Source organism: Garra rufa, chromosome 16, assembly GCF_049309525.1.
Source record: "Garra rufa chromosome 16, GarRuf1.0, whole genome shotgun sequence".
In the NCBI taxonomy this organism is placed as follows: Eukaryota; Metazoa; Chordata; class Actinopteri; order Cypriniformes; family Cyprinidae; genus Garra; species Garra rufa.
Genome location: NC_133376.1, coordinates 21,123,590 through 21,136,295, shown reverse-complemented (window position 1 = coordinate 21,136,295; position 12,706 = coordinate 21,123,590). Strand labels below are relative to the sequence as shown.

The window sequence follows — 12,706 nt, the reverse complement described above, 5'->3', positions numbered from 1 at the left end:
CATCTGTACCGCCAACATGGCCCCCCATAGAGTGACGTCAAGGAACATTTTGTTCTTTTGAAAATAGCCTTTTCATACTAGAATTAAATACAGAATAAAAACGAGAAATAAAATGGGTGTCCATTAGCCAATATGGGCTCTCAGAAGCATGTTTACATCCTGTTCAGAACATGTACTCATGTAAACAAGGTAACATGCTTCACATTCTCCAGAGAGGCCATCAGTGCTGCAAAGATGCTGCATACACAGCTCCAATGGCAACAATAAGCGACGATAAATAACAACAACAACCGGAAGTGACAAAATAAAATAACCCTTCAGCTTACACGATTCAAAGGAATGATTGTTAGCTATTACAATATAGCCAAAGTATACATTTAATAACAAACAAAGGCGATTAAGTAAATACAGAAATATAGAAAATGAAGAGTAAATTAAATAGAAAGGGACAAAGCAAGAATAAAAAATGACATGAATTTGAATGAATTTGCATAGGAGATATGAAATATGCAAAATACAGTCTCTTGTTGCAGGGTGGGAAAGGGTTGAGGTGAGGTAGGGAGGGGTAATATACTAAACTGAATAGTAATATATATATATATATATATACACAGTACATTATATGTATTATACAAATGCATTATGAGTTTGTGTTTGGAAAAGCAGTGTTTACTTAAGACGACCGAAACAGATCGTAAAAATATTTTTAAAAAGGTTAAAAACATATATTTGTGAAAGACATTGTATATTTAACAATGAGGCTTTGGTGAAATAAATCAATAATATATACTGGCGCTGACAGGACTTTTATTATGAAAGCTTGTATAGTTGACAGTGAGCTCGTGTCCTCCGATTGCGGTGTCGCGCTTCTCTGTTCTTGCTGGATTGTTGGATTGCTGTGGATTGTTTTCCTCGGGACATTCACAACAAGGTTAAAATACAAAACACATCTCATGACACCAATTCAAAGCGTTCGGGGTTTATCAGGGGGGACCCGGAACATTAATTTCCCCACCCATTTAACTCCTGATTCGTTGTTGAAAGACTGAAGAATAGATTCAGCTCAGGGGAAAAGCGTTTGTTGATGCTGCATTGTTGTGGTTTGCGATGTATTGCTGGTTCGCAGCCGTTTCGGCTGAAGTATAGATGCATGAAAAGTTTTCGAGTCGTATTTTTGCCGATCCGTTTAGTTTTTCGCAGCTGATCGTTGAATCAACACAACAGCGTTAGCTGGCCTGGACAAAATGAGCAGAAAACAGCATCATTTTAAAGGAGCAGAGGTCAGCTGCTGTGTTAAATACTTCCTATTCGGCTTCAACATCATATTTTGGGTAAGTTTTGTGGATCTGCAGTCTCTGCATGTTTCTCAAAGTTGAATTAATTGCCTCTATAATCTTTCCATTGTGTGCTTCCATCATCTAAACAAAACGGGATTGCAAAACAAGTTCAGCAGGATAGACATATGCCTGATTCATTTCACAGCATGTAACATGAATGTGTTTATATATGAGATATATCGTACCGGTTCTATATATTTATTTTTTTGTAAGGTATGATCTGATATGTATGATGATGTTGGAGACATTCTCAAATACTCATCCAGGTAAAACAAAACACCCAACTGTTTCCCATGGGAATGGATTATTGAAACCTCGTTTTCTTACTACCTTTCCAGATCTGAAATCTAAAGAATACATCCCACTGAGAAACAAGGGGAGTAGAGGGTAAATAGGATTATCCAGGTCTCATTAGTTGGGGGAGCTTGGGTCAATTCACAGGTTTAACACAGATTACCTCACACCATTCAGTTTTTCCATGTATCTGTTGGAAATTATACTTTTTTGTATCTACTCCCGTGTTTCTCATTTCCACAAACAGGTTTCCCATGTCTCTGAAGTGATTTTAGAGGAAAACTGATTGTATCAGTTTCTCAGAGGCTCATTTGTGGTGGTGTTGATTGTAATGCTAAGTCATGAAATGTTTTTATGCTTTTATCTGCTATCTGTTCTTAGTCTTTATCTGATATTCCAATCAGAAAGAAAATTTTAAATCTGTAAGGTATCTGATTTTATTTTTGTTGGTTTTTGTATTCCAGCCAAACATATTTCATGAAAACATTGGTACTGATCCAAGTGTTAAGAATATTTCTTATTATTACATGGGAAATGGGATTTCATTTTGCTTATGGAAACTTGGACAGCCATGTACACTAATTGTATGAAAATGTAATCAAATTTAATTGTGATGAAACCATATGAGAGTGAGTAAATAATGAAAAAAATGTTTTTTTGGGTGTATCTCTCATAAGCCTTAAAGGGATAGTTCACCCAGATATGAAAATTCTGTCATTAAATACACACCCTCATGTTTTTCCAAACCCATAAAACCTTTGTTCATCTTCAGAACACAGATTAAGATATTTTGGATGAAATAAGTTCTCTGATCCTCCATAGACCTCAAGGGTCCTTCCAACAAAAAGCAACAAAAAGTATTCTTGTAGCTACGTAAAATTACGGTTGAACCACTGTTGTCACATGGACTATTTTGTCGATGTTCTTGGTACCTTTCTGGACTTTGAATGTGGTAGGATTTCCTCAAAAATATTTTAATTTGTGTCCTGAAAATGAACGAAGGTCTTATGAGTTTGGAACAGCATGAGGGTGAGTAATTAATGACAGAATGTTAATGTTTGGGTGAAGTATCTCTTTAAGTATTGTTGTTTCTCCATTACATCAACATGAATAATCTATCATGTTGCTCAATTCCACTATGGTTTTCTTGTAAGAGAGTGATAAATTGAGATAAAAGGAGCGGGAAGCTTCCATGAGTCATTTCTGGGGTGAACACATTGCCTGGAGTGTGATTCTGTTAAGCTTCTTGATGTCATAAATTCCAGCCTTCATTGGTTAGTATTGAATGGGGTAGTGTAGACCCCTCTGGAGGGTGTGGGGGTAATTGGTGCCCCCTCATTCTGTCTGAAATGTTAACCTTGCATAATGATCCGCTGTCCTCTGTAACAGCTAGCCCTCCTACTGCCATTGTTCCCACGTTATAGAGAGCCTGTTGTGTTTTGTTGGAACTTAGACGCTTGTGTTTTCACCAAATCATGGCCAGAATGTCAGTCTATACTCCTGGAAGCTGAAATCAACCCTGTTGTAGCTAAATCAACCACTTGACTTGATCTTTTCAGAAGCAATTCACCCAAAGTCAAATCTGTTTCTTAACATTCACCTGAAAAGTTCTGTCATCATTTACTCAAACCTTGTTCTTCCGTGGAACACAAAAGAAGATATTTTCAGGAAAGATATTTTGAGAAGTGTTTTTTTTACACACAATGAGCGTCAGTGTTGTTTTAACTTTCATTGTACGGACGAAAATGGTTAACTTCCTTTTCAGGTTTGCTGTGTTATTGTTAAAGGATATAGTTCACCCAAAAATGTGACCCTGGACCACAAAACCAGCCACAATGGTCACTTTTTTGAAAATGAGATTTATACATCATCTGAAAGCTGAATAAGCTTTCCATTAATGTATGGTTTGTTAGCATATGACAATATTTCGAAAATATCTGATGGTGCAAAAAAATTTAAATATTGAGAAAATTGCCTTGAAAGTACTTAGCAATGTACATTACTAATCAAAAATTAAGTTCTCATTTATTTACGGTAGGCAATTTACAAAATATCTTAATCGAACATGCTCTTTACTTAATATCCTAATGATTTTTGGCATAAAAGAAAAATTAATAATTTTCACCCATACAATGTATTGTTGGCTACTGCTACAAATATACCTGTGCTACTTATGACTGGTTTTGTGGTCACAAATAATAATTACCCCATGATTTACATAACCTCTCAAGCTATTCTAGGTGTTTATGACTTACTTCTTTTTAGACAAATACAGTCAGAGTTATATTTAAAATATCTTAGCTCTTCCAAGCTTTATAATGGCAGTGAATGGGTGTTGAGATTTTGTAGTCCAATAAAGTGCATCCATCATAAAAAGTACTCCACATGGCTCCTGGGGGTTAATAAAGGCCTTCTAAAGAGAATCAATGCATTTGTGTAAGAAAAATATCCATATAATAAGAACATAAATACATTGGTTGTCTAAGCTTGAGAAGGAAAAGTGCCTTTGAACTAGATTTTTACATTTTGACTGGTGTTATTTACCCATGCAAAAGGCACCACTTTTGTGGGTGGAGGTCAAGGTGAATGTGTTTTTTTTTTTTTTTTTATGTGGTCGTTTAGTCGTTGCTCAGTAGGCGCTGCAGATATTCCATCATTCAATGTAAATCTAAGCCATTTTTGCCCATTTTATTCTCTGCCAGGAGAAAATTGTCCATTTTACAGCTTAGAAAAGTAATAGTAGGCTTCTCCAGAATAACTGCCATGATTGAAGGCATCATTCATGTCTGTAGCTTGAACCATTCTGGATGAGTTACATACTTGTGTTATGAGTATGTTCAAATCTCTAACCCAAGTCATGAGCAATAGCATCAATAATTAAGCATCTGATCTCCATGCCTCTTATTGTCATTGTAATGTCCCCTGGTCATGTTTGAAAAGCCTTTTATTGTCTCTCGACTCCTTTTGTCTTAGCAGACTGTTTGACCCCTGCGCGCCCATACTGTCTAATGCCTGTCTGATTGGTTTAAAGTGGAGACAGCCTGATCGGGCAGAAACCTACCTGATCCCTACAGAGCACTCACTTTGCCAGCCTCAGACTGGGGCGAGTTGATGGCCTGTAATTACAGACGCCTCGCTCTGTAATCGCAGTCTGATATCTACCCGGGAGGCTTTTGAAGGGACATCTTAACGTTCCCACCGTCAGACCTCCCCCCTTTCCACCCCAACAGCCTTTAATTCCTCTTCTCCAAATTCTCCTCCTTTCCATTTGGAAGGCTCGCAGCCCCCTTGTCTTGTATTCAAATGAAGACGTTTAGGGGTGAACAAATGGCGTGTGTGAGGCGGGACGTGCTGTTCCCACAGTGTCCGAGGGGCCCGAGTGCGAGCCACAGCCCTGTGTGTCTCTCGCTATGGAGCTGATGGGGCCGTGCGGCTATTGTCTCACACACACTGCCCCTGATGCGACAAAAGCATCGACTGCTGTGTTTGTTTGCACACTTAATGTGTGTGGCTCGTGTACAAAGCAATGCGCATTTCTGATTCCCAAAGCGTTTAGTGTGTTTGTGTCCTTGCTTGAGCTCGTGCGGACCTCATGTGTTTTTGTATGTTTTTCCTTTTCATATCCTCCAGGTTCATACGGCAGATGGGAACCACATGTCCGTTCCCCCTTCTTCCTCTGTTGCTCTGCGAGGGAGTTTATTTCCATGCCATTTCCCAGCAGGCTCTACTCTCACTCGCATACATTGACTCATTCTCACTAAAACACAAACGAATCAAGCCAGAGTCACTCTCGCTGTTCCATCAATTATTAAAAATGACTCTAACGTGCTGATATTGAGTCGCTGCTGACATTCAGAAATTACGTGGTAATAACAAACTGCTATTGTTTCATTGTTTTATAGTTTTTGATTGGAAATAGACTAAAGCTCACGTCAAGTGAGATTCGTCTCCTTGATGAGGTCTAGAAGTCACGTTCATGTCCCTTTGTAAGCGATGAACTTTCCATTTCCATAATCTAGGCCAGAGAAAGATCGTTTCTACAGCTGAAAACAGGCTGACTTTCATAATGTGGGCAAAAACAGTTTATTAAAAAGGGAAATCAGATGCAAAATTTACTTTTACATGTTGTTTGAACATAAATGTGTGTACACATCCACCCTATAATGAAAAAAAATACACCCAGTATTTTTTTTAAATCCCTATAAATAATAACTCCTTTCTCAAATCAAGCCATTCTCAGATTCTTGACTGTGTGATGTCACACAGAACAAGGACACTCCCATGATTGTTGATTGAAACGCTGTCTTACCTCAGACCCGCCCTGAGTGAGCTGTGAACTGTCCTCCATTGTTTTGGAGCGGGAGTAGACAAGAATGTTTCCTAAGCGATTGAGGTGTTTTGTTGTTGGATAAAATAATGAACATAGTAGTTGTCATTTACTCCCAACTTCCGAGCTGCTGAAGACGCAGAGGATTACTTTTGTTTTTGAAGGGAATGCGCCGACTATCTACCTAAATGCGTTTCGCGCAAAGCATTTGTGATCCAGCTTTACATATAGAAGTGAGTGTAAGGGTTTTTGTAATGAATCTTTGCAAATCGCCTTTCTTAATAATGCTAGTTAGCAAGTACTTTGGCTGAATGCAGCTAAAGTTTACAGTCTCAGAAAGAACCACTCGTCACCTAGTCTTGCATAGCTGAAGGTCTAGAATCCATTGAACCCATAAGGCCGTTTGACCATATAAAAATGACCACATATAAAATGATAGCAATTTGGCAACTGGTAAATTTTTTTTGAATAGTCATAATGGTTTATGTAACATATGTGCTTTTGTCATTTTTGAATTAATATTAATATTTCTGTTTAGATTTATATTAATTTTTCTTTTAGTAATTTTAGTACTTCAGCTTCGCCCAAAAAAGGAAAATTCTGTCATTAATTACTAACCCTCGTGTCGTACCAAACCCGTAGACCTTCGTTCATCTTCAGAACACAAATTAAAATATTTTTGATGGAATACGAGAGCTTTCTGACCCCTGCATAGACAGCAATGCAACTGACACATTTAAGGCCTAGGAAGGTAGTAAGGACATTGTTAAAATAGTTCATGTGACATGAGTGGTTCAACCGTAATTTTGTGAAGCTGCTTTTTGTGTGTGAAGAAAACAAAAATAACAACTTACTTCAACAATTCATGTCAGTTTTCGACACATTCACAAGAGTCATCCCTGACGCAGGAGCCAGCGTTCTGACATAGAACCCAGATGCGCTAGGCTGTTCGCAGACTGTTCATAACACAGTTTTCATAAACATGTCTGAAGATTTCAACAGAAAGGATGACAATTTTTTTGCCCAGCCTTACATATTTGATCTAGAATATGCAGATGATGAACTAAAAGAGATGGACCCTGGCTCCTGCGGGGTTGCACCACATGTGTGCGTTGTGGTACTGATATGGATAAGAAAAAATTGTTGAATAAAGTTATTTTTAGGGCTGCCCTTGACTAAAGATTTTTCTGGTTGACTAGTCATTAGTTGATGTTTATTAATAAACCATATAAGTTATAACAATGAGCCTTGAATTGCCTACAAAGCCTAATAAATGTAAAAAGATATAATAATTATGAATATATCTGGAAAAAACAGCAAGGAGACTGCATTAACATTTTAATAATTTATTGATAAACTAGTGCTTTCTTTGTTTTCGGCTTAAGAGATGAAGCCGGCGACACTGATTCGTCATCTCCATAGTAGTGATGCGCCTGAATGCATGTTTCATACGGATTTGTTTTCTATTTGAATTGGTTCATTTTAAACTAAGCATATCACTCTCTATAGATATGTTTTCATGTCTGTAAGGCAAGTATTCACAAAGTTTCGTGCTGAATTTCACAGAGAGAGAGAGACTGTAGAAAGCACATCCTGTTTGCTTTAAGTATTTTACAAAAGCGCAATGTTTCGTTGTTATTGTGAGTGCACACAAATAAACATAATCTTTACAGATTCAAAAGATGTATTACTTTTATCTGTATGACCAAAAATGGCACAGTATTTTAAGAGCAAGTGACCGCACCGGTGCCTCCATCTGTCATGCAGTAAGCACACCACTGTTCAGCTTCAACACTCCTCACAGACACTTGAATAGCGCACATTTGTCTAGGTTAACATTAGATTGAGCTGCCATGTAAAGTTTCTACCACATACATCTTTCAGATAAAAAGCCATATTTGAAGTCAATGAATGATAGGTAAGGATTTGGATGTCCTCCCTGATGTACTATATTACCTCATAGACCAGCCGTTAACAAGCTGTCCATCACAAATTGCGTGAATTTTTTCATTGACTAACAGTTAGTCAATTATTAGGGGGCAACCCTAGTTATTTTTGTTTTCTTTGCACACAAAAAGTATTCTTGTATTCTGTTTGTCCAAACCCCTAAACTTAAATACTGTGAGCAAAATGAATACTGATGCTTGTCTTTGCAAGCAGCACTAATAAAGTCAGAAATACTACTATGTACTGAGTCAGACTTTCCAAAAGTATATGTTACCATGGCAATGCAGGAGTTATTTAATCAAATAAAGATAAAGATGTCAGAAGATGGCTCAAGGAGAAGAAAAGCAAGAGCTATTCTTATGGATGTAACAGCTGGTGGAAAAAAGTGGTTCTGTTCACTGTCACAGTGCTAAGAGTTTAAGCCAAGAGTTTATTTGGCTGCTGTTGATAATTCAAAGATACTGTAAGTCTAATCATCCACTGTGTGATAAAGCAGCTGTCCTCTGATTGGCCGGAATAACTAAATAAGCTGTTTAAGTGCTCTGTGATGCTTGAACGTGTCTAATCCCGATGTCCATGTGGGTGACACATCACCGGCTTCCTCTGGATCAGGACCAAGAGGAGTGGTGGCGATAGGCTGATGTCTTCATGATAAGAATGAGTGGGAGTCAGTGGTACGTATTGACAGAGAAAGTGTGTGTAGTGAATGACTGGCCCTTAGCTCTGTCCCAGCCATCCATTGGATTAGCCGAGACCACGGGGAAATGGGATTATGGGATTTGCGGCTGCTGATACCCGACCTCTGACTCTCACCATCCGGCTCTCACATTTCCCCTCACGCTGCTATTGCTCTAACCTGCAGTCAAACACACACCGCTGAGAGCCCAGTGGGAGTTTGACAGGGAATCTGTAGTTTTGATAACACATTAGAGCAAGAAGGTCAGTCAGTAAATCAGACTGACAGAGAAACATCTTTTATTGCATGGTTTAGTCCAAGTCCAATTGGATTCTAGTTGGTGCCATGGTCTAGTGGTTGGTGCATGTGCATGAAAGGTGAAATAGGATGAGAATTTGCACCAGAGCACCACATCTTAAAATGTCTTAAAGGGATACTTCACCCAAAAATGAAGATTCTGTCATTAATTACTCACCCTCATGTCGTTCCAAACCTGTAAGACCTTTGTTCATCTTCAGAACGTAAATAAAGATATTTTTGATGAAATCCAAGAGCTTTCTGACCCTGCTTAGACAGAAATGTTATCACCACGTTCAGTGCCCAGAATGTGCATTGAAGACTGACATAGAAGAGTTGTTGTTTTTGTTTTCTTTGCACACAAAAAAGTATTCTCGTAGCTTCATAACATTACGGTTTTCACATGGATTATTTTACCAATGTCCTTATTACCTTTCTGGCCTTGAACTTGGTAGTTGCATTGCTGTCTACAGTGTCTTGCGAAATTATTCATACCCCTTCATTTTTTTTCACATTTTGTTATGTTGCTGCCTTATGTTAAACTACTTTAAATTACTTTTTCCCCACGTCAATCTACACTCCCTACTCCATAATGGCAAAGCAAAAAAATAGGTTTTTAACATTTGTGCAATTTTTTTTAAAAATAAAAAACTGAAAAGATTGCATATCCCGTTGCATAAGTATTCATACCCTTTTCTGGGACACTCGGAATTTAGCTCAGGAGCATTCATATTGCTTCTAGATGTTACTACACTTCGAGTGGAGTTAAACTGTGGCAAATTCATTTGAATGAGTCTGATTTAGAAAGGCACACACCTCTCAGAAAAGGTCTAACAGCTGAAAATGCATATCAGAGCAAAAACCAAGTTCTGAGGTCAAGATAAATGCCTGTAGAGCTCAGTGACAGACTTGTGTTAAGGCAATGATCTGCTGCATTGAAGGTTCACAGAAGCATGTAGCCTCCATTATCCATAATGGAAGATGATTGGAACAACTAGGACTCTAGAAAATGTCTGCCAGCCCCCATCCAAGCTGACAGGTGAAAAGGTGAGGCAAAGAATAGCAGATAATTGCAAATGCAGATGTGCAAAGCTTGTCACATCGTACCCAAAAAGACTTGAGGCTGTAAAGGTGCTTCAACTATGTACTGAGTTAAGGGTATGAATACTTATGCAATGTACTTATTTCAGTGTTTCATTTTTAATAAATTTGTAAAATTTGCAAATCTGGTTTTTGCTTTGTCATTATTATGGTGTATGGAGTGTAAACTGATGTGGGGAAAAACTAATTTAAAGCAGTTTAACATAATGCTGCAACAAAACAAAATTTGAAAAAAAATGAAGGGGGTTGAATACTTTTGCAAGGCACTGTATGCAGGGTCAGAACGCTCTCGGATTTCATCAAAAATATCTTTATTAATGCTCTGAATATGAACAAAGGTCTTAGAGTTTTGGAACGACATGAGGGTGAGTAATTAATGACAGAATTAAAATTTTTGGGCGATCCCTTTAAGACATGTTGAGATGCTCTGGTGAAAATTGTTATCCCATTTGCCTTTCTCTATCGCTTCCTATCTCTCTTTAGTCATTTTGTGTACCGTATCTTCTGTTTCTGTCTAATAAGAGTGTTGTATGACCAAATGAAATATGTAAATCACATTCCAAGTTTTTGAAGCTGTACAATAGCTTTGTGAAACATGTTGTTATTCACTGAGCATTGTCCTCTATTCTGTAGGGTTTAAATCTTATTCACATATGTACATTCAAAAATCATCATGACAGATCATGGTGGGTTTGAATTCAGTAACCAGTGACCTTGACGTGAAATCTGGTGGGATGTGTTTTGGCGTTGTATGCAAACACATGATATATGAGTAACTGTATTATGATTTAGGTGGAGGGCTGCATTCCTGCGGGACTTTACGACAAAGTGTAAAAATTGTGGATGGGAGCAGAAAGACATATTTCACTTCTTTTTAGTGAGGGCAGTCAGAAGTGGGACTGAAAAATCGATCCACGCAGAGCTTTAGAAGGAGTTGAAGATTTTTGTGAATAACAATTAGGTGTATGCAATATTGACAAATTTGTCAACAACATGATATTTTACTGATTTAAAAAGTGTTGAATGGTTTATGCTTGGTTTAGGCCTGTTTAAAGCTTTTCATATTCTTTGTGGTGTTTAGTTCACAGCAGAGATGGAAAATAATTTTTACCTTTAAGAGTGATATTTGACAGTTCTTTTAAAATGGCTTAAACTAATGACTGTCTTTATGAATGGGTTATTGAATTGTTTGCTCACTCATTAATTCAGTAATGAAAGCCTGTTGTGTGTTGCTCAGAGATGTGCAGCAGTTCTGCCCTGGTCTTGTTTGCAACTATTTTTGTTTTCATTGTGACTACATCAAGCTGTGAATGCATGCACTCTCAAGATGTGTTTTTGTTTGTGAGTTATTAATGTCAGCTTGCACATTAGTAAAATAACAATACATAAGACAATACAGTACATATTAGGGATGTAACGGTATTATCAATATCGTGTTATCGAGATAGCAAAACTGTCTCAATATCAGGCAAAAAGTGTCCTTTTTAACATATATTCATTATAACTTCTTATTCTAACATAAAAGGTCTTAAAGTTGTGTTTTGGGCCATTCTGCTTTGTCACAGCATCTGTCAAACTAAAACCGAAAGCACAATGGCTTAATCACTTTGAGTCTGTTTTCACTGCACATTTCAGAGCGAAGCGTGCACTTCGTTCAGACGATCAGCTCATGATCCGGTGTTTTCCGCACCTCAGAGCGGCTCAGTTCACAGTAAATGCAGTAAACTCATTTATTGCATGTGCTGTGAGTTTAGCACGTGTTTGTGAATGCAACTGCCACCAGTGATGCTTTATTTTCACGGCAGATGATTACAACAATTCACTAGATTTGTAGTGAGATGTGTTTTATAAGCCTGTTTTCACTGAAGCTGGTTTCACTAAATGGTTAACGTTACTGCAGCCCAAATTCTAAATATCCCTTTTAAGTGTAGAAATTAGGAAAGAAGTATTGTAATTTTAATACTGTAGTTTAAAGCAAAAAAAAATATATACCTATGAAATTTTCATTTATTTTACAGTGCAATAGTTTTACAATATATGTCTATTGTTGACATAGGAATAACAGTAATACACCAGTGTGAATGTAATTTAGACTGAGGCAGTATACCATAAATAAAAAGAGGGTTGAGTCCCTTTTAAAGCACAAGTCAATTCTTCTGACTGACACTGCTGGTCAAAAGTTTGGATTTTTAATGTATTCTAAATGCGTTTCTAATGCTCATCTAGGCTGTGTTTATTTGATCAGAAATACAGAAATAAATGTAATATTGTGAAATAATATTCTGATTTAAAACAACATTCTTCTATTTCAATAAACATTCAAAATCTAATTTATTTCTGTGATCAAAGCTGAATGTTTCAGCATCATTACTCCAGTGTTCAGTGTCACATGATCCTTCAGAAATCATTCTAATACAGTATGCTGATTGATTATCAATGTTGGAAACAGTTGTGCTGTTTAATATTTTTATGGAACCTGTGATACATTCTTCAGGATTCTTTGATGAATACAAAGTTAAAAAACAACAGTATTTATTTAAAATAGAAATGTTTTCTATCAATATACACTACTGTTCAAAATTTGGGGGTCAGTAAATTTGTATTCTTTCTTTTTTAACTTTTATTCAGGAAGGGTGTGTTAAATTGATAAAAAAAAGTGATAAAGACTTAAACATAAACTTATATTGTTAGACAAGATTTCTATTTTGAATAAATGCTGTTCTTTTT

The 12,706-nt window shown here is 37.1% G+C and overlaps 1 protein-coding gene across 1 annotated transcript in view; it reads left to right on the top strand.

Annotated features, from left to right (window-relative positions):
• Positions 1–908: 908 nt before the first annotated feature.
• Positions 909–12,706, top strand: part of tspan17 (tetraspanin 17) — a 28,641-nt gene continuing 16,843 nt past the window's right edge. Inside the window, exon 1 of the mRNA XM_073820556.1 lies at positions 909–1,331. Within this exon, the coding sequence (XP_073676657.1) occupies positions 1,245–1,331 (87 nt within the window). The 5' untranslated portion in view covers positions 909–1,244. The remainder of the gene's footprint in view (positions 1,332–12,706) is intronic.